This window comes from Python bivittatus, unplaced genomic scaffold, assembly GCF_059951505.1.
Source record: "Python bivittatus isolate LINGU-HERP-01145 unplaced genomic scaffold, Pbiv_v1 ctg000020_np1212, whole genome shotgun sequence".
Lineage (NCBI taxonomy): Eukaryota > Metazoa > Chordata > Lepidosauria > Squamata > Pythonidae > Python > Python bivittatus.
This window is the reverse complement of record NW_028277030.1, coordinates 99,124,398-99,147,844: the sequence shown is the minus strand read 5'-3', so window position 1 is coordinate 99,147,844 and position 23,447 is coordinate 99,124,398. Positions and strand designations below refer to the sequence as shown.

At 37.1% G+C, this 23,447-nt stretch overlaps 1 protein-coding gene across 1 annotated transcript; it reads left to right on the top strand.

Annotated features, from left to right (window-relative positions):
* Nucleotides 1-795: 795 nt before the first annotated feature.
* On the top strand, nucleotides 796-9,548 carry DRC5 (dynein regulatory complex subunit 5). The gene is made up of 4 exons (XM_007440701.3): nucleotides 796-1,076; nucleotides 1,544-2,112; nucleotides 5,014-5,463; nucleotides 7,889-9,548. Exons 1-4 carry the CDS (start codon nucleotides 893-895, stop codon nucleotides 8,066-8,068), a joined length of 1,383 nt encoding a protein of 460 aa, XP_007440763.2. The 5' UTR covers nucleotides 796-892; the 3' UTR covers nucleotides 8,069-9,548.
* Nucleotides 9,549-23,447: the final 13,899 nt, after the last annotated feature.

The following is a 23,447-nucleotide window of genomic DNA, read 5'->3' as shown; positions in this document are numbered from 1 at the left end:
AATATTAGGAGAAATTTATGTATGTTAAGAACTGTTGAACAATGAAATGCTATGTCTAGAATAGGATTGTGTAGTGGATTCCTGCCCTGAAAAAGGATTGGACTAGATAATCTGTAAAATCCCCCTAAGTCATATATTTTGTGATTCTATGAAATCTGTGTTTATAGTACTCATATATGAAAAGAAAGTAAGCTGAAAAAATGTACCGTTTCTTTTCCATCAACCTCTACATGGAAGTTTAGTTTTCCAGAAATCATATTCTACTGGGTACAGATCACAGGAAGGCCAGCAATGCAGTGTGGCTATTGTTGTTATGCTTCCTTATGGTCTTTATAAGCAACTTATTGCATCCACATTCACATTTCTCTTAACAAAGGAGAGGTGGCTGGAAACAAAAATTGTTGAGGTATTTGTAACTCAACTGTTCTTCAGCTCAGGAGCTTTAAATTGACCAATTCAAAGGTTCATCTTTGCATATGCATGTGATTTGTTCATGAGTCATTTCATCTTTAAGAGACATTTAAAAGTTCAAGAAAAGACAGAGCAAAATTTTGATGTAAACAATTTGCAGTTCTTGAATATTTTTACACACAGAGAAGTTGACTCAATAAAATAATTTGCCGTGTTAATGTCTGCATTGATGGAGCTAATTATTGCCTGTACCATATTAAAAGTTTAAATAAATGCAGCTTTAAAGGATTTCCCCAACTTCCTTATTGTGTGCTTTACAACAAATATTTTATTAGCACCAGACAAAATTTTGACTTTTGGTTCTTTTGTAAATATTTCTTCAATGAGTGGTAGCTATAGAACATTAGTGATGATCCAATCTACATAGAACTTTCTTCCATTCTAATTAAGGGGCAGAGAAAAATTACAGCAGCACAACAGGATGCAGGAGAATGTAGCTGGAGAACAAAATACGGTCCCTCCTCCAAGCCATGTAACAGAAAAAAATCCTGCAGCTAATCCCCGACGAATGCGACGGATTATTGCTGAAGATCCTGAATGGAATCTAGCCATAGTTCCACAGCTCACAGAGCTCTGCATCCAGCACATAATCAACAATTTTGAACGTAAGTCATGTGCTTTCCTGTATAAAGTTGCTTGCTGAGGAAGTATCATTTAATACAGTTTGGAAATATATCTGCTATTGAGGGTCAACTGGGGAAAAAGGAAATTAGATGAGATGACTCTTTTCAAAATATCAAGCAGTTGTACCATAGATCAAATTGCTCCTAATGCTCCTAGTTAACTCATTTAATTCATAATTTTGCCTAGTTTGAATAACTGCCATTTCTGCTGTAACACAGCATGTGAATCCACAAAATAGTTTGAAACCGATTATTCCCTCTGCCTGAGAATGGCAGCTCTGTGAAGACAACTAAATATTCTTAATAATGTTCTCAGCATACTCACAAACTGGCAAGATTTTTTGGTGGCAGTCATACTAAAACAACATATGCCTAGTGTAAGGGCCATATAGATAAATCAGTGAATAGCTCTCTACATTCCCCTGTAATCCTAACTTCTTTCCAACCAGAGAATCCTATCTTGGAAAGCCTACTTCCTGATCACCAAAAGAAAGTGCTAGAAAAGATCTCCACAAGCCTACCCCTTACTGTGACTGCCAATTTGATTAGGGATGAAGGCTACTGGAAACGGTGCTGTACTGGAAGATGGACAGTCTGTGATGTATCCCTCTATGGAAACAGTTGGAAACAAATGTTTTTTGAACGTCACTTGGAAAATATTTTGAAGTTCTACATTCCAGATACTACTAGTCCCAACCAAGTTCTGGATATCATTCCACTATGCAAGGAGTATGTGAAAAAACTAGAGATTGACCAGTTCCTTCCACCAGTGAAGCTAGATCAAAAGAAGGAAGAAGAAGAAATCTCTGATACTGAAAGTGATGCTGAAATAGAGGAACCTTCTATGGACCATTTTGATTTGAGCCTGCTTGTTCCTACACTCCCTCATCTCGAGGAGCTTCATCTTTCATATGGTGTTAAAGACTGTGGCATGAATTTTGAATGGAATCTTTTTGAGTTCACTTATCGAGACTGCTGCTCACTGGCCAATGCTATTAAGAAGTGTTCAACTCTAAAAGTAATTTTTCTAATACAGTTTTATAGTTTTCTGTAACCTTAAGCATAAAATGGGAATTCCTCAAGATTGTAAACTAGCCTCAATCATGGCATGACACAGAACTTCCATGGTATAAAGGTTGGGAAAGCTATGAAAGAACCATTAAAGGGGGGAAGGAAGGAATGAGCCACTAAGGAGGGAGTTGGAGAAGCAATTACCGTATTTTTCCGACTATAAGACAATACTTTTTTCTAAAATCCTTACCCTAAAAACTGAAGGGCGTCTTATTCAAGGAAGTCAGCTGAGAATTGCGGTTGCAAAACTGCCCATACTTTGTCTCTGCAAAGAGGCTTCCTCCTATTGCTAGCCTCCAATCACGAGTGAAATAACTTGTCTCCCAAACAGACTTCCTCCAATCACGAGCCTGATGTAACTGACGTCAGCTGATGCTGAACAAACCAATTGGAGGAAAGCTGTTTGCAGAGACAAGCAGTTTCATTCGTGCTTGAATGTAATCAGTTATGCAAAAGAGCCTGGAAATAGAGCTGCAGAGAGACGGTTTGGACCTCCTCCCACCGAGTGTATCAGGTAAATGTTAACTAATTACTAAATAAAAATGTGTTCTGCACTATCTTTAAAATATTGATTTTTTAATTTTGGGCTGGAAAAGTGGGGGTCGTCTTGTACATGGGGGCGTCTTATTGTCGGAAAAATAGGTACATAGTCCAGAGACTGAAGCAAGCATGAGAAAGAAACTCAAAATAATCCTGCTTGATTTGTTTAGTATAAGAGGAGACAGAGAGAAACTTAGGTTTTCAAGATTTTGTTGTACTCTACAACAGCCTTTCTCAGTAGGGGTTCCATGGAACCCCAGAGTTCTGCTAGGGGTTCCACAAGAAATTGTGACTGAAAAAAAAATAGACATTGTTTTTTGGACTTTGCATGCTGTGCAATGCTAGCACTCGCAATGGTGGGAATTTTTATACATTGTGACTCAGATGCCAGCCTGCCCCTTTGCTGTTGCAAATGTAAAACGTGGATTGTGTGGGTTAGAAGTGATTTGTTTTATGAAGTTTTCATATTTTTTGTGATTTTTATGCATGGGCTCTGAGACCTGAAAATTATTTCCAGGGTTCCTCCAGGGTAAAAAGGTTGAGAAAGGTTACCCTACAACAATTCTTAGAATCCTGCAGTGTCTGTTTCTTGACTGCCTTACCTCAAAGGGCTGACATTGATCTTGAAAGACCCTCCCAAGTTTCTCTCCGGCCCCTCTTATACTAAACAAAATCAAGGCAGAGTTATGTTGAGTTTCTTTTTCATGCTTGCTTCAGTCTCTGGACTCTATAACCCCTTCTCCAAGTCTCTCCCTAATGGCTCCTTCCCCTTAACAGCTCTTTTGTATTTTCCTCAAGGTCAGCTCTAAATTCCTTTACACATGGCTTTAGCGCATCTAAAGCACGTTAACCCTGAAAATTCTTACTAGGAAATGAAATGCCCTGTATATGTTAAAACAGAGGATTCGCAGCTCTTCTCCTACAACTTCATCCTCCTTCAAGAGGCCAATTCCACAGGTCCTTCCCAGTCTGCTAAGGATTATGAGAGAAGGATCTGTGAAACTGGATCCTTTGGTTGTGCTATAATGGACAAATGACATTTACATCATGCAGATTTCAGTGGTATTTACTTCCAAATAAAACTCAGACAAGATGATAATTTAGGATTCTAAAAATTGCATTAGAGTTGCAGTGCTGGCACGGGGCAACTTCTACTGCTTTACTTTAGCTGTGTTATCTTAAATCTTCCCAAATACAATCCAGATTAAATTGCAGAAAAGGAAGTTTTAAACTTTTCTTCCATTGGAATGCCACCCCAATCCAATTTAAGGGCCAACCTTTTTTTTTTTAATTTTAAAACAAAACAACAACAAAAAATGATAAATTCAGACGTTGATCTTCTATGTGTCTTCTAAGATTTGGGTCTAAATATGTTTAGTCTTTACAATCTTTCAATTAATTTCCCCCAAATACCTACCTGTACTATAGACATCTACATTAGAAGAGAAAGAAAATAAGGGGTGTGGATAGGTAAGGGCAAAACTGTTCTTGCAAAACTTAGAATGGAATGGGTAGTGAGACTTTCCAGTTCTATATCCCCAAACTATCATAAGCAGTTACAAATACTAAGCTTTGGTTTATAACACCTAAAAGAATTATATTATATCTCATCCTTATTATCAGTTTGCTCTGATGGGCCACTATCTTCTTAGCTGCAGCTTTATTTAAGAGGTAACAGAAAAATCTTTCAATAGAAATTATCTGAGGAAATATAGGCAGAAGTAATTACATAACTGCCTACATGCCAGGGGCTTTCAAGTGATATTATGTGGGTGCCAATTGTTTGAGCATCTAAGGCACAATCACATTTACTGTTTTATTGTTTATTTAAATGACAGTATAAACCCTGCTGTTCTAATGCTGCTGCACAACTCATAATGTAATTTCTCTCCTCCCACAAAAAGCAGTTAAGGGAATGAAATGCTCAATTTGGCTTTCATTTAGAAACAAATTAACTTTCTAGGGCAGGATATGCTCCTTTGGACTCAAAACTGTATAGAGTTCAAATCCTTATTTTTTAGCCCAAAGCCTATAAATATTTAAAATTGATTACAGAGTTTCTCACCACTTTGTAAAATAAGCATATCACAGAAAAAAACAAGATTCCACCCCCCTTCTCCCCCAAATCCAGCCCTGTTCACGTCCACTTGGCCTGGTCCTCAACTGTACCAAAAATCTTAAGTGTAGCCCTTGGCCACCAAACACCCTGCCCACCCTTGTTTTAGGCATTTAGGGTGGGAAAAAAGTGTTTTACTGGAAATATGTTAACTTCTTTATAAATGCATGTGATCTCATTTTGTTGTTGCAGGCATTCAAGCTGACCCGTAGCAAAGTGGATGATGATAAAGCCAGGATACTGATCCAACACCTATTAGATCACCCTTCATTGGTAGAATTAAACTTATCCCACAATCTGATTGCAGACAGGGGAGCACGAGCTATTGGCAAGCTAATTAACCGCAGTAAGATGGTAACACTTAACATCTGCGATAACAGGATTCGGGCTCAAGGAGCCCAGTCTATAGCTCACGCGCTGTCCAAGAATTCTACTCTGACATCCCTCAACTTACGCCTCAACTGCATTGAGGATGAAGGAGGCCAAGCCATTTGCCATGCCCTTCTGGGTAACAGCACACTGACAACTCTTCACTTGGGTGGCAATGAATTATCTGAGCCGACAGCCACCCTTTTCTCTCAAGTCCTGGCTCAGAACACTGCCTTGACTCATATCAACCTCTCCTGCAACCACATTGGACTAGTATGTAATCTTCCTGAAATGGGAGTGTGTGTTTCTTACCCAGTGCTTAGATATTTCAAAGCATTCTCTTACAATCTTGAAGGGTAGATCAGGTCTGGAGGATAAAGCTGGGACGTAATATTGGTTGGGAAGAAAATTGATCTGCCCTAGACATACAGAAGAATTCCCAGAAATAAAAGGCATCAGAGGGGCAGGTTCTTAGCAGAGAAAAGGAGTTGATAGAGTTGACTTTTCTTCCCCTAGAAAGTAAGGCCAATAAATAAAACTTTACCTTCTGTTCCTCAATCTTTGACTCTGTCTTCAAAAGAAGTGCAGGGTTTTTATGCTGTACCTGCTGAAAGCCCCAACAAATGAGAATACTGATAAAGGTTATGATCATAAAGAAGAAAGGAATGTACTTTTTTTTTCCTGGAGTCTTTGGGTGTTTCTTGGTGAGGAACTCTAGAACAGCCCTTTCTACATTAGGCAGTTATTTGCTAAGGTGCCTCTCAAGCCCAAAATAGGCAGCAAAATACAAAAGGCCTCTGCGCTGGAAGCCACTTCCTATAGCACTTCTGTAGAAAGCAGAGCAGACAGCTAGTAAATCAGTAATGTGAGGAGGAGCCAGGTGACTCAGCATCACTGTTCTCATTTGAGAACTGGGTAAGTTCTGACATAATAAGGAGGAGTCTTTTTGATCTACAGTTGGCTTTTGTTTTTAGAAAATAGTCCGTTCAACCTGCAATCGTATCTGCAGATTAAAATACTGTAATGCAATATATTCATCCACCTCAGATGTACTCAGTTGTCTCACTTCTATATGTCTCATTCCTTAGTGTCAGACTAAGTTTTGATCTGGGTAGTTCCAGACTTATAAGTTAACCTTCTAGGTACAGTACTGCAGAAGTTATCTTTGTTGTACGAATCAAATTAGTGAGAAAATCAGTCTGGTTTACTTTTGTAACAAGTAACTAATTTTACAATCTAGCATTAGACACAGTTTTACTTACATTAGAAGATGTAACTTCCTTATTTCCAGATTTATTTATTTTTTATTGTAACATTAGGTTGCAGGTGTTCTCCAAGCTTGGCTTTCCAGCTGAAGCATTCTGTTGCTTGCCTTGGATTTCAGACATTACAGGATTCTCAGTGCGTGCCCCTTCCCCATTTTGGCAGTTAAACAAGTATTTGGACTATCAGCATCCCAATGGTATACCAAAGGCTTAATGTACATGTTCTTTATAACAGAGTAATTTCGGAGTACAACTAAAGCCTTGATAAGATAACTTGTTTATGGCTATGCAGTTAAATAGGTTTTCAAGAGGTAGCTGATAGCTGAAAGGATATAGTGGAAAAAGTAGAAATACAAGGTATTCTCAATTTCCAGAATTATTATGGTATATTATCATTAATCTAACTTTGTGATTAATGTCTTTATTTTAAAAACCATAGACTATGGAGATACAGTAAGAGGTTCCAAAACAGAGAATTAATGAAGACATTGTCAGCTCATGTCAAAGGATCACCAGTTATCCTTGATTTCATTCCTCAGTTCCAGTAATATTCCTGACTATTTTGCACCTCCTTTAAAAATCTGTCTAGTAGCACATGTGTCATTATGTCATTTTACAATTCTTGTTATGCCAATATTGTTCTTATGGGCCTGCATAGATGCATTAGGGTTGAAGGAGTTAATGGATTTTTGACTCTTTCTTCTTGCATGCCAAAGCTTTGAAGAATTGCCTGCCACATCTGTCTAGTATTTTCTAAGCAAATCCTTTATTATCTTCTGACAACATAATGAAGCAGTAGGAATATGTCACTGTCATGGCATCTTCATAACTAAGAGCATAACACATAATCCATTATGTGAACAGTTATCTTTAAGTTGCAGTAGGTTGGCAAAAGGGTGGCATTATCATGTACACACATTTGGCATCATAGTAACTCAAAATAAAAGATACCCAACCACCTTTTACTGTGTCTTTCCTGAGCTTGAAAAGTGTTCAGTGCAGCTGAGCCTGACCTCTGAAATATTCTAGACTGCTCTAATATTCCACACAACAAAGTTGAAAGCCCAACCACTCCTGAGCAAGGGCATAGTTTCAGTCTAGGTTTGGGACAGAATTTGAGTTCCTTCAAAGTTCAGAGAAACACTGGAAATGAGCTAGAATGAAGCCAGCCCAATTTTTTCAGCACAACATACTAGGAAAAGAGTTAAGTTATAGAGACAATTCAGTTATAGAGATCTCTTAGAGGCATTTGGTGAAAGTGAAGTATGGGTTGGGGGAAAAAAATTATGTGCACATTCTACAATCTCCGAAAAGGAGTCTCAAGAAAAAAGGTTCTTCAGGCTCCTTGTGTACATTTTAAAGTAACATTTAGATTGTGAGATATGGCAGCATGCACAACTTGGTCTTCATCTTAGTCTCTTTATTGGTTTCAGGATGGAGGGAAGCAATTGCTGGAAGGCATGTCTGATAACAAGACAGTAGTGGAATTTGACCTCAGACTGGCAGAGGTGGGACAAGAGAGTGAATATCTTATTAATCAGACTATAAAGGCCAATCAGGAATTGGCCCGTCTCAAAAACCTGCATCATTCCACCACACCACATGGACCATAAAGTACTGAGAAAAAACATCCTGCCTAGTATAGTTTGACATTGTCTCTTCACTCACGTTTGTTTAAGTATCTGTTTTAGGTAAGGACTGTGATCTCAGTTATTCGTTCTCAGCTTGTGATTGGATGGATGTAACTTCATATCCTTTTACCACTTTTGTGAAGTTTTTGCAGATCTCTAGTATTCATGCTCTTGTGTAATTAAGCCTGTAACTAAGCCCAAGCATGTAACTGAAATAACCATATACTGCATCCCTGTTTAGTTCTGCTTCTTTGTTCCTCCATTCCTCTGTTATTTTTCTTTGGTCAGTTTTAAATGGTAAATTCCTTGTACTGTATGAAGCACACAGTGAATGTTCTTTATAATTTAACCATTCGTTTTAAACAGTTTAGTTTGCCATTCTGGAAACTGAATATTATACACTGAATATGTAACAACTACTGTTGTTAAATAATAAGAAAGAATCCAAGGTCTAGTAGTCCTCATCAGATTTAAATTTAATAACTCAAAAGAACTGATAAAAATATGTTTGGCTGAAGTGTGGCAAATTTTATCAGGAGAGCTTTAAGCTGAATTGTTTGGAGTTTGTAAATGAAAATCCTAAAGGTAAAGTCCTCTGTCACAAACCTGCACTGGAAGAATATAGGTGTTACTGTAATACGGCCTATTAAAAACAATCAATCAAAAATTAGAACATTGGCTTATAAAGTTTGTGGTTCTGTTTCTTGGAGTATGCAAAATTAGATGCACTTAAAATTTCAAATATAGGAAGGCAGAATATGATTGAATCAGTGTTATCTGTGGGGATGAAATGTTGACAGCATTGTTATTTTGTGATACAAGCTCTGTATCTTTTGTACATGTTATGAAGTCAAATGCATGAATGAAAGGGATGGACTTTCATTATTACAATGTGATACTGCTTTGGGCATTTTGACAAAGCATCAGATCCTGTAGACACCTTTGGATTTAATAGGAATAACAAGCTGGTATAATGACTCCCATGATTAGAATATAACAATTGAGTTACAGTAATTTGTTCAAAAGAAAGAGGAGTTTTATGGTATGTTTAAAAGTATATCTATTCAAAATCCCAGTGAATGAATTTGGCAATACTGTAAAGGACATCTGGATTAAAATGTGGAGGAATTAATAAAAGCAATAATATCATTGGTGTCCATCATCAGCCACCCAATGAGAGGTTGTGGATGACTTTCAAAAGCAAACTGGATCTTTCAAAGAGTTGTAATTTGGGGAAACTTTAATTACTAAAACATGTGTAATGGAATGACTAACAGACATTGGAGACACAGAGAAAGGGGCAAGACCATTAGAGGCGGGAGTTAGGCCATTAGAGAAAAGAGTCGGAGGTGGGGATTGGGGGAGAGAATGTAAAGAAGAGACTCAACTGCTCCTTACACAAGCTAGGTATAAGTGGATTTAGAGAACTGCTTTGACAGGCTTTCAAGTATCTGTTATATTAGCCCACTAGCAATAAAGTTCATTCTAGAAATCCAAGTGATTCTTGTTTCTTGAGTTTGCCAGCCTTGAAGGACTTGACATCAGTCTTGAAAGCTTCTTACTTTCTCATCAGAGAGGCATCAGATCATTCATTCTGGACCTAAACTATGGCTACAGATCTTGAGGTATCCCAATGTCAGCAGAGCAAGTTGTGGAGGCATTATTAGATACAGAGATCATCTGCTTGCTCTATGTTGTGATACAGATAGCACAGCATTTGGGTCAACATTTATCTCATCGTGGAGCAATCCCACAGGCTGCTCTCTTGCTGATGATACTTCATTGCCCTGGAGGCCTGCCAGAAAAGTTCAGGGGGGCTCGGGATAAATTCTTAAGTTTCACTATCCAGTGTAAATTTTCCACAGCAGACAGACCAGCAGGGTTCTCTACAGATCAGGCCAAAGTGGGATACATTCTTAGCCTTTTGAAAGAAAGAGTGGCTAGATGGGATGATGGGATAATACCATCCTAGAAAACTATTACAATTTTAAGTAGTTTAGAGCCACCTTTGATGATTACCCAGAAGAATAACTGCTAATTGAGAGATTTGTAAGTTGTATGCTAGGGATTTGTGCTGGAATGATTTTGCTTCATCAACCAGTTTTGGGAAGGCCTTTCTGATGAACTAAGGGATGAATTAGCATGACAGGCACAGCAAGAACCTTGAAAGAGTTATTTCAAATGTGTGGTGATTGATGGCATGCTGGAAGAATTGAGGCATGGAAGAAATAACAGAGGGAGACAGTTCACAGCCTTTCTTTTTTGGGAAGAGGAAGCTACTACTTTGCCTCATTAGGCATGTGACTGTGCTGTCAACTTGCTTCTTGCAGCCCAGATCACAGATAGCAAAATCCCATGTCCACTTAAGAGTTAGCAGTTTTAAAGAAGTTTCTGAACAATGTGAAGAAAGGATTCATTCACCCATCACCTCCTGCATCTGCAGTGCTGTTTTTATAGAAAAGAAAGATCAGTCTTGAGACCAGTTCATGACTATAGACTTCTCAATTCTGTGACCATTAGAGATCACTACTTGCTGCCTTTTCTTTCAGATCTGCTGGACCACTTTCAGAAGGCATGCATTTTCAGTAAATTTGACTTGAGAGGAACTTACAATTTGATTTGGATGAAGGATGACCATGAATACTTAACAACTTTTGATACTTGGTATGGCAAATTTAAATACTCAGTAATGCCCTTTGGTTCGGTTAATTATCAGCCGTCTTTTTGAGAATCATGAATGAAAGGTTCATAGATATTCTGGACAAATATGTGGTGGTATCTCTGGATGATGTTTTGATTTTTTTCAGAAAATCTTTCTTTGCATTCTATGCAGGTCAGAAATGTGTTCCTGTATCTCTGCAAATACAAGCTTTATGCTAAGCTGGAAAAGTATTTACTTTTCCTGCCTTGGACTATTTAGATTATTTGATCTCTAGGGAAAGAGTACAGATGGATTCTGCAAAGATGCAATCCATTCTTACATGGCAGGCACATAGAATTATTAAATATGTCCAGTGTTTTTTGGGCTTTGCCAACTTTTACAGTCACTTCATTCCTGATTTTGTCAAGTGCTTAAGATTACCAACTCCTGAAAAAAAGCACCAATTTAAGTGGTCTCTGGTCAACAGCAAGCCTCCTCTCAGGACTTGAAATGCATCTTCTCCTCTCAGCCTCTGCTCCATCATTCCAGCTGCCCTTTGTGGTGCAAACTGATGCCTTGAGATCTACATTGGGCATTGTGCTTCAGGCTTTGGCAGAGGGAGGAGACGATCTGTTGCCTTGCATATTTTATTCTAGACTCCTTCTAGACTCCTGGCTGAGTCTATGATATGATATTTTCAATGAAGAGTTACTAGCAATTAAAGCAACATTTCACCAACAGACACATTTCTTAGAGTGGCCCACCCCATGTAAGTGTGGGTAGATCACAAGAATTTGGCACACCTGCAGAAGGTTCAGAAACGCATCCAATGTCAGATCAGATGGTCACAATTTTTATCTCATTTCTACGTTACTTATGTTCCTACCTCACATAATAAACTGCCAGAAACACTCTCATGCAAGCTTCAGTAATGATATTCCCTGTCTGCCCCTTCTTGCCACAATCTCGAAACTTGACAATTCCCTGCCCCCCACATTAAAGGTCACTCCCAAGATATTAGTGATGGGGAGACAGGCAGTGGATCAACAGGACTCATATGTCAGGGCTCAGATGGATTACCCACAGATTGATTCTTCTCCTTTTTCTGTAGCTGGAGAACAACTTTTTAACATAATGTGAATTTCAATGCTTTCAACCACGTTTTCCCACTGTTCCAACAATATGTTATGTCCAAATTCTTAGCTCATTTTATCATACACCCTTCCTTCTTGTAATGCCAGATTGTTTAAGTCCTTTTCCATCTATTTATTATTTCTGTTTTACTTTCTAAAATTTCCACTTTATCATTAATTTGTGTAACTTCTCCCAAAAGTTGCCTTATAGATTCAATTTTTTGTAACTTTTTTCATCTCCTCTTTCATCTTTACAAACCTTTCTTCCATTCTCACTTCAAAAGCAATCAACTCACTTTTAACAGATTTGACAGATTCGGATATCTGCTTTCCCATCTCTTCAAACAGATGATGACCCACAGAAAGACCCACAGATTGATTCTTCTTTTTCTGTAGCTGGAGAACAACTTTTTAACAGTAGTCATTTATATGTAACTTGTCCTCTCCAGAGCTCCTCTTAAGGAAGCAGCTTGATTTACCCAAGGTTGTGTATAAATTGGCAGCAGATTCTTATAGGGAAGAGGGTGCCAAAAGGGGGATTTGGTGTACCTTTCCAGTAGGTTACCTTCCTCCCGTCCATCCAAGAAACTGGACTCAGATTTTATTGATCCCTTCCCTGTGACTGCTCAGATTAATCTAGCAGCCTTTTGTTTATACTTGCCTGCTTCTATGAAAATGCACCTGGTGTTTTATTGCTCTTTCACCTCCCTCTCTCTTATATTCAGAGGCTCTCCTCCTCCTCTATTGTGGTGAATGGGAAAGAGGAATATAAAGTGGAGTGTATTCTGGATTCTAGAAGAGCAGATTGGATTACTAATTCACTGGAAGGGCTATTCTGAGACAGAAAGATCATGATAAGTAACAGCAAAGTACACATCCCCAACGTGTTCACCAGTTTCATCTGAAATTTTCACAGAAGCTTCATCCTTCTGAACTGGCTCCTGACTCAGACATTGAACAGGGGAGGGAAGGGAACATTCCAGTGTCTGTGTATTTTTCCCCCTTCCAGATTTGTCCATTGACCTTGAGGAGATGCACAACCCTTCTTCATGGGCTGGTGGGAGGGGGTTATCCCTTCTGCATTCCATGGAGGGAGAGCAAGTCTTATTTATTTGTTTTTAAACTTTATATAGCTGTCCATTTCATAGGTAGCTCACAACAAAAATATAAAAACTTTTTTTTTTTAAATTACAGTGTAACTATGAGTGTATGCTGGAATATTCACCAAACCCTGTGAACATGGAGGATGGAGCAAGACCATTACAGGAGGGAGTCAAACCATTACAAAAAAATCCTTAATCCAGGGTAGGGGGAAACATAAGGAATAGACTCAGAGTAACCTTGCTAGATATACAGTAAGTTGATCTGAAGAATTGCTTTGGGAGGCTTTCAGGATCCTGTACGTGACCTTGATAGCAATTAAACATCATTCCAGAAATCCAAGTGGTTGTTTTTTCCTGAGTCTGCCAGTCTCAAAGGATCCTTTCAAGAAATGAGGATGAAAGTAATAATGATGGGACATTTTAGAATTATATAAGCAGCTATCTAGGATTCAGGATTCCAAATTAAAGCCTTTGATACAAATGGTTATCTAGTTTCCACCTGAACACATCCAATAAAGGGAAGCCTACCATCTGTGTAATTGATTCTACTGTCCAACAGCTATTGTTAGCAAGCTTGTTCTAATGTTCATTCAAAATCTGCCTTCCTCCAATTTAAATCCATTATTCTGTCCTACCTTCTGGATCAAGAGATAAATGGACCTTTCAGGTATTTGCTCTTATCCTCCCAATTGTCTTTCCTCAAGGCTAAACATACAAAGTTCCTTCAAGTCTCTCTTCATAAGACTTAGTTTCTAGTTCTCAGATCATTCTTGTTGCCCTTCTCTGAGCCTGTTCAACTTCTTTGAAACTTTAAAATGTGGTACCCATGAAGTTAGATCATATGATTATTACAATATTAAATTTGTAACAGTATTTTATTACTGATATAATTTGGGGTTATTAGCATGAGATAAATCCAATAGAACATTTCTACTCATAGAATTGCTCCTATCAGTAGAAAGGTTGTTTTCTTCCTCTTACCGGTACCCTTCTGTCTTGAAATGTGCTTTGGCAGTTCCCCAATCCACCCACCCCAAATAGAATTTGGTAGTGCATGGAGGCTGAAGAAAGAGGTATGATACTTCCTGACTGTAAGCAAAAACAAACTCTTGTAATGGAATATACTAATTTATTTAAACTTATTTCCTGGATTACTTGTTAGATTACATGTTTAAATGCTGAATGTTTAAAAGTAGTTTTAAATAATTCAAGGCCTAACAAAATTGTTGATACAACAACTTTCAATACATTAATCCAACAAACATAAACTAAAAATGATGTACTCTTCATGAACTTTTGGGTAAACAAATAGCAAATCTAAGAAATAATTAGCAGCATTGTCTCTGCAATTATCATTTGTATCAGATCCATGTAGACTATTATTAATATTGCTGTCTAATACTGTTTAATTTTGAAAGCCAAACCCAACTAGGAACTGGAAATATAAACAAATCTTTAAGCAAAACTCAGTGCATTTTTCCACCCAGGTCTTCATAACACATGAGATTTAACTTGACCATTCCCCACTCCCCAGGTGCAGGAGGAAAGTCTTCCTTTTAAATTTTTTCCACCTTTTAATTGTTTAAGACATACAAGTTTGTGTTGTTTTGTTTAAAAAAATCATACACACACACACACACACACAAACATTAGACATTGTGAATCATCTGGAACTTTTATTACATTGATTTGGTTTACAATTCTTGTACTTTGATATTTCCAACAAAAAGGCAGCATTGTGATATACTATTTGTACATACAGAGAAACAGACAGGCTAGGTCATACCAACATACTGACAAGTAAAGGCTGTTCTCAGTGCTCACAGAAAAGTTGTCAGAATTGAATATATATCCACTGTTATTTCTTTCTCTGGGATGAATACCAGTCTCTAACCATTGTTCTTCTGTCCACATGTTCCTTGGTCAATGGGGATTTTAATGGCTTGATGTTGTAGCCATTAACAGATCAGAAAGGATACTTGTATGAGGTTATCTCAAGTGGCATCAGCAGTTGCATTAGAGGTGTTGGGAACAACATCCTTTAGTCCTCAAAACTCAGTGTGTTTGCACCTTTTCTGTCTCACATCTGGACATTCCAGTTGACCGAACTACAGGGGTTACATTAAAATAAGAAATATGCCCATAGCAGCAAGTACAAAATATCCCCCTGAGACACATCTACAACATTACGTATTCACTGTCAACAACCTATTTTTTAATGCTGAGGCAGGCTGGCTTATTGAAAATGTAAAATTATTTATTACTTAAATTACACACCTGACTAGGAGACCTTCTTAGTTGTTCAGAAAAAGGTCCAAACTATAAACCATTCAGACAGGATAAGTGCAGCTCCTCACAATGTGGATGAAATCTGTGACTTAAGGATTTGGAGTTAATCTGATAATTAATATCTGAAAAACCCAGAAAGCAATCTGCTTGCAAAGAGTGAAGAGTACAGACACATTTCGAGTAAATGCAGACCTTGTTTATATCGTATTAAGATTTGAGCTAGGTAAGATTTCAGGCCTGAAAGGGTTTGTGTGTCTATACCTTTACATGATATGGCTGGATGTTTCTTTAAAGGCAATAAACCAAAATGATCCTCTAAATGTTGAGATTACTTAGAGACAATATTACAGTTCTCTTCCATACAGAGTCATTGTGTCAAAATAGCAGATCAGTATTAGTAACAAGAGAAAATTTATTTGGACTTATTCCTGTAATAGGCATATGCACTAACATTCAAGTACTGATTTTTTTCTTATAAAATCTAGATCAATGTTTTACTTACAATCGAAGTATGGCTTTGCACTTCTGTTCAAATTCATACTTGGGTATAGCCTATGACTGAAATTATCTGTCTGAGATGCTCTATTTTTAATAGCAAGACCTACTTCCCAGGACACTTGTTTGCTTATACGTTGGTTTACCCTGAAGACACTAATTACCAACTTAAAAGTATAAAAATCCAATTAGAGAAAATTCAATGTGTCATTCAATAAACACCATTAATACCCATTCTTAATTTCCGCCAACATAGTCCTAACCCTTGAAAACTGGTTTAAGTATATAAAACTTAAACAAGATCCTCAATGTTACAGTATGGTCAATCTTCAGATCAATCTTAATGCAGACACTACAGATTAATATGGTGAAATTATCAACTGCCATATCAGCAATTATCAGCTTGTTATACTGTTACTGTATATGGATGTTCTATCACAACTACAGGAAAACTGTTTAAAGCTATCAAAACTAGCTGACAATTCATATTTTTTCTAGTCATTTTATGATGCCAAAAGACTTTTCAGAAGTCAATATATTCTGATAATGTAGACCAACTGGCCATGTACATTTACCAAGCTAAGAAGAAATACCTGTCAATTACCAATTGGAATAGTGTATGTCTTGTTTTTCCAGAATGTTTAGCTTCTTATTAGCCAAGGTTTGCTAGTAATGTAATTCCTTCTTTACAAGGGATACTTTAACAAAGTAGATAATAGATTTTTGAACTCTGAAAAACAAAGGATAGATAATGCAAGACTTAATGTCATTCTGATAAAAAGCAGATTCTGGGTAAACTGCAAATGGATTTTCTGCATTTATTGAAAAGGACAAAAGAGCCATTTTGTGTGTAACAGCTATTTCAGTCTTAGTTTTTCAAATTAACTGTCATTGATTTGGGAGGTACAAGGGTAAAAAAGTTTTTGCACACATTACATTTTTATGAGGTTTTTTTCCTCCAGTGTACACATGGGCTGATTGCTTCTCTCCCCATAAAATATTAGAGGTAGATTATAACTTTCTTCAGGTATATTCCACTTTCAGAGAGTTGCTCAAAAGTAAGATCCAGATTCAAATTAACAAAAAAAAGGGGCAGTTAGGAAGAAATTCTCAATGTCTCAAAGTGCTGAAAAAGAGGAAAAAATGCCTTGGAAAATTGAGCAGTTTACATAGAGGTAGCTGTGTTAGTTTTTTACAGCAAAAATCCTAAAACTCTTGTAGTATCTTAAAGACTCACTCATTTATCATTTCATAAGCTTGTATTTAATAAATCAGCCAGCCTATAAGGTACACAAGCCTCTTAGCTGCTTTTGAAAACTGGTAGACCAGATGGCTACCACAGGAGAGTACTACTTTGATGTAGTAATGGGGTTCAGTAGCTTCAGCAACCCTAAAACTATTGACTGACTGATTTTATCCCCACCATCTTCAGAGAAATTACTGATGGTTTACAATATCCATCAATACAAAAGTTGTACCAGCAGGACTGTTAACTCTGTTGCTAGTTCAAATGAGATGAAGTCAGTGTTAATCCACAAGGAGGGTGAGGACAGGTGGGGCTCTACAAATGTGAGAGAAGCCAATCTACTTGGAATAAAGAACCTGGAAGAAGATAATAGCAATTCCTTTGTTAGCAAGAAAACTATACAGATGTAGCCAAGTCTGGGGTGCCAGATTATGAACTCAGAAGGTACTGCATCTAGTTACTGGAAAAGGATGTTGAACTTTCATGAATACATCTGGCCAAGTTAAAACTGAAAGGAATTCTGGTGGCCAACTGTGGCAGTATTGAATAAAGGAGACATTAAATCGCAACGTGGAATGCGAGGAGACCAAACCAAAGAAATCTTGAGACTGTCAAAGTAGAAATGAAGCATACCAAATTGGACATTTTAAGAAATAAGTGAACAGAACTGGACCAGAATGCATACATTATGGTTACAAACGTAATATAAATCTGTATACACAATATACTTATTCAAAGCATGAGATCATATGAAGGAGTGCAGTGGCAATGATACTCAAAAATACATTGCTAAATAAGTGTTCAGGTATAATCCAATGAATGACAGGTTCATATCTATCAGAATTAATAAGCACCCCATGAACATCAATGTTATGCAAATGTATGCCCCTATTATAGGTACTATGGTAGAAGGCATTGAAAACTTCCATGATAAATTACAAGAAGCGCCAAATGCAACATCTAGAAAGGACACAGTCCTACTAATGGATGATCAGAATGCAAAAGTTGGAGAATCTGAGCTCCTGGAAGAAAGGCAGGATATAAATCTAACCAATAAATAAATGGAGGAATCTGGAATTACAAAAAGGTTTGGATTGGATAAATGCAATAATGCAGAAGATAATTTGAGGGTTTTTTAAACAGAATTTGTTTATTGCCAGCATGTGTCAAGGAACATAAATGCAGCCCCTACACCTGGACATCACCAAACACATCAGTATCAAACTGAGCAGATAACGTGAAATAGATTATGTGCAATCCAGTCAGCCAGGTTACTTTCAGCTGCAGACTTTGGAATAGACCACAAATTACTGGTGTCAGATATACAGGTTAAATTTAGAAAAATAAAAAGAGTAGGAGTGCCCACAAGTTTTGACCTGCAGGACATGTAACTAGAATTCAAGATCAATGTAAGGAAAAGATTCACTAGCTTTAAAATATATGAATTCCAATTGGAAATGACAGCTGGATAATAATAATCAAAATTGGAGGATGAAACACTATTTGACAACAGTGTTAGCTGAAAGAAAAGATTTTTGGTAAACCATTTTCTTTTCCTGAGCTCAACAACAGCACAAGAGACAATGTGTTGGAGAAGTGAAGATTAATCCTAGGGAGCAAGGCCATGACAAATTTAAGCAAGATCATGAAGGACAAGGATATTGCAATGACAACAGAGATCAGAAGCAATTGTTTTTTGAATTTAGGGTTGTCAAAGCTGGAAACTGAAAAAATTAAAAATAAAAAAAAAAGATATGTTCAATCATGGGTATGGGAAATAAAAAATACTAAGAGTACCCAGGAGTGTTAGAAGAATTAATCAGTTCTGAACCAAGTAAAATCTGAATGCTGTCTTGAGGCAATTATCAGCAAGCATAAACCTGCATACTTTGGGCCTATGATGCGAGTTGATGATGGATTAGAAGCAACTAAGTCTGGCAAGGTTATGGGAAGGGGAAGATATTGGGTAAGACAGATGAACAGGATCAAAATCTGAAGAACTACAGATTATAGATAAAGACAATATAAAGGGCAGCTGTCCAATTGCCAACTCAGTGGCACCGAAGTAGTAGATGTCCTGCAACATTCAGCAATTGGACTAAATGACCTTCAAGCTCATTCCAATTATATTATTTCAAGATGTGCCAACTAAGAGATTATATGTAATAGAGGAACAAGTCCAGACACATTAAGTTATTTTAATTGAATGCTGAATATCATTCAATTAAGTAAGGCTCTACTTAGGAAGCTCTGCACATACCTTATTGTGTCTGCCAGTAGCTTTATTCTGTATTGAATAAAGGCATCTGTTTCCTTTACTGTGCTTCTTTTACATCCAGAAGGCATATAAGAAAAACACAATTCTGCTGTTATGTATTGACCCACCTTTTTGTCTGCAAGAAGGTGACATATAATAACAATCACAGGAAAGTGAAGAAGACAAGTGCCTTGTTATGCTTGCCTGCACACCTACAGGTAGCAAAGCCCTGCCATTCATTTTCACACTAAGAAAATTAAGTAAAGCTGCTTCTGTATTTAAATGATTAGTGAACGCATTAAATGCTAATAAAATGAACCAACACAACTGTTCTTGAATAAGATTTTGCATCTATGTGACATTTTCCTTTCCCCTCAGATCAGATTCTCCTTTTTTTGATTGACTGCTTCTTCTACCAGTACTGCTTTTCTGTCCACAACTCTTCAGAGCCAATTTACCTTTGAATAGTTGTTATATGCATTAGCATGCCTCCTAACTAAGGAGTAAAAAGACCTATGAATCCACCATTGATGGGTTACTATACTATCACTTTGGAAGATGTCCTGCATATTATCAATAACCTCAACGGCAGTTGAATGATAATCATGAAATGATTATCATTCTCAGAAGATGTCCTCTTGCTCTTATTTACTGCTGTTTTTTCATATGAATGACCACTGATTATTTTACATGGCATATGTGTTGCTATGGTTACAATCCCCCAAATCCATCAAGCAGCGATACAGGGAAATGAGAAGCATTGTTTAGCCTTGCAAAGATTGAAGGATAAAGTGTTGTTCTTCAACTACCTGAAGAGGATTTAAGTTACAGGAAGATGTATTCCAACCCAATGTTAGAAAAAGATTCCTACAAGTAGAAACGGTTTGACAGTGGAAAAGATTACTCAGAGTGGTGGGCTCCCTTCCACCAGATATACTGAAGCAGAGGCAAGACAGCTGTCAGGGATGCTTTAACTGGAATTTCTGCACTAACCAAGGGGTTGGACTCAATGTCCCCTTTCAATGCTATGGTTTATGCACGTTCATTCAGTAGTTCTAGTAGGGCTTGCTTACTAATAGTGTACAATCTGCTTCCAGCAAAGGTGGAAGTGGTATATTTATTCCTTTTATATATCCAGGCTATGATATTTTATAATATAGGCCTTTTAAAAAGAATATTGAAGCTGGTTTGATACTACAGATATATTAAGGATCTTCTTGAAAATGTCATGGAACATGAGAGGTTATTATTTCACAAATCAGACAATAATTCAATTCAATGGTTAATGTAATATTATTCCACTATTATTTCCTTAAAGCTTGGCAACCAAAGAAAAATAAATACTTAAATGTTTTTCTGTTGCACATGCAACAAAACTAAAAAGTTTGTATGGGTGTATATCCATATTATTTTATTATATTGAAACAACTAATATATTAGAAGCTCTAACTCACTGGCTTTCCTTGTACAGCAGGTAAGGCAGGAAACAATGAGCATGAGATCAGACATGGCCATTTTGTAAATATAGGCCATGGGCAACCAGGCCAGTATATTACAAAAAGACAAGGGAGAGCAGCTCAGGATTTAAACCTTGTGGCACACACATACAGAGACAGATTCTTACTCTTTGTGGTCACTGTCATAACAGTAGTAAATGTTATCTACTCTAACCAAGTTCTTGCCTTCCCATGAGAGCCTGAGTGTCTGCAGAAAGGGGCAAGTGACCCCCATGTCATGTTATTGCACAAATGATGCAAATTATGTATTGCATGTCACTTGTGTCATGGGTGTGAAGATGGCCTCACACACAATGCCATTTTACATAAAAATGCTAATTCCAGACAAAATGTTACTAAAAGGTCCTGGAGACAGTTGCTAACTCTTGGTTCTTGGGTACCATATTGCCTCATGAATTCCTTTAAGCCATGCTGCAGTTCCACAGAAGCATGTCTGAATGGAAACTTCATTTAACAAAGATTCCCAGCTGGGGACCCCAGGATTCCATGAGGCTCTCAGATGCCTTGGGTAAGGCCCAAGAGACATTCAAAAGTTATGAAATTAGAAATTGAGCATAATAAAAGATGAAAAGTATTGAATACATACATTCCTGTAGAGTGTATAGATATTTAATTTTAATATGTATTTAATTTTAATCAAAATAACATGAAATGGAGTCTAATTTAGCTTTTGTCCTGGTCTCACCCACTCTTTATAATTCAGCACCTAGCATGCCACTCAAAAGCCAAATACATCTCTCATCCCTTAAAAAGGTGATGATCCCTGTCCTTTATGGATAGTAAAATGTGCCAAGTTATAAAACAGAAACAATGCCAAATTGAAATAAAATATGTTAAGCAACTTCTTTTGCATCTTTTCCAAGTGCAAGTGATTTCAAAATTCCTTTGTATGCTGTGTGGACTACCAGATAAACAACACAGGTTGTGAATCTAGTTTTAGCAATAGATCAATGCATCAGAATTGTGTAACATCTTTGTGCCAAGCCTCAAATGCTTAAACTGGCAACTCAATCTACATTTAGAATCTAAGATCCAGCTCTGTAGGCTCAACCTGGATAGCAGTGGTCAAAATAATTTGCTTTTAAGTTCAATGAATCAACTTTCTAAATCAATGGCAAATCTCTCAGCTCCACTGATCAGCTATTGCAGGAATGACTAATATGTGATTAACTGGTGGCCTGTAAGGTACATCTTTCTCTCTCGCAACTGCCATTTCAGAAATATTGTTAGTGGTGCTACTTGAGCCAGAAGCTGAGCATGTAAAGACATTTCTACTCAACTCCAGTATTAGTAGTAGTAGTGTAATCTGCAAGGAAAATACAAGAGTGCCACAAATCTACAGTTCTAAACCTTCTCACCCAGCTAGTTTGTGCTCTATTCAGTAGAAGGTCTCCTTCAACAGTGAAAAGATTTTTCAGGCTAAAATGTCAGGTATTCCCAGTGGAGATCGTTGTGTTGGGGAAGGAGTGATTGGAAGTGACATTATTGATATGGATCTATCTCCTAAGTGAAATCTGCACCAGGCCTGTGCAAATCATTGAATGAGATTCTTCACCTACAGTTCACTGAATCTGTTCCTCAAAGCTGCAAGGCAGCTGCAGTCTCAGATGAGACCTTCTATGCAGAGGACACTTCTGCCATAAAAGCAGAAGCACCTCAAAGAATTTGCAGAGGCCTAATTTGTACCCTCTTCTCTGGATGTTCATGAGTTAGTGTGAACTAGATCAAATGATCCTGACAATTTGATCAAACTCAGTCTCAGCCATGTAGTTCCTTTTCACAAATGCCATTTACAACTGTATACTGCAAGTTTTCAATACTATTGTTGGGAAAGATCTCTAATTTGCACTCCAAGAAAATGTTTGCCAGTCATTGCAGACAAAACTGCACTATATGGATGAATAAGCTGACTTGTTAAAGTCACCTTCTTATAAGGCCCAGTACAGAGATGTAAAAACAAATTTAAAGGGAAAAAATATGGTTTGTTTTTCAAACAAAATTAAATTTAGGGGAAAATAGAAACATTAAATATTTAAACAACTTTACATATACACTTACCTTGTTACTTACGTTATAAAATGCATTATGAAGTTTGCTTTGTTCATAAAAATACATTTGGTACATCATGTTTGAAAAGTATAGTTTATTGCTGGATACTTGCATAAAGGCTCCAATACTCTGTATCAGATCAGAATTTGTGACATATCAAACTCAGTTTTTGTGGGGATGCCCATGATTGCATTTTAATCTTGATCCATAAATTCAGTTGCAGCTCTTTTTTATTTCTTCTCCTGCTCAAGTTTTTAAACACAAATCAGTCCTAAATAGCAACATTCAAATATAATGTATTGGAGCAGAAATAATTCATGCTTTACTTTTTAACTTCTTCATCTATGTAGATACATAAATTGTCTCATTAAACATAATGATGCTAGAGTGTGGAAAGGTGGGATAAAGAATTAGGAACCTATCCCAAATCTAGGAATGGCTAGTTATAGCACCAGTCCTCAGTGTTAAAAGGACACTATGTATGAAGAGAGAAAATAACTTTCAAGCTTTTAAAAAGTATCTGCTCAAAATCCTTGGAAAGCAACAGAAAATTGAAGTGTTTTTTTTTAAAGGAATCTCTCATTAAATTATCTCAGAAAATATTAATATTTACCGCAGTCAAGATATTATA

Bases quoted from the DNA above. Each gene is read 5' to 3' on its own strand.
- DRC5 (XM_007440701.3), top strand. From the start codon at position 893: ATGCAGGAGAATGTAGCTGGAGAACAAAATACGGTCCCTCCTCCAAGC. The intron at 1,077-1,543 runs GTAAGTCATGTG...CTTTCCAACCAG, and splicing joins CATAATCAACAATTTTGAAC to AGAATCCTATCTTGGAAAGC. The intron at 5,464-7,888 runs GTATGTAATCTT...TATTGGTTTCAG, and splicing joins CCTGCAACCACATTGGACTA to GATGGAGGGAAGCAATTGCT.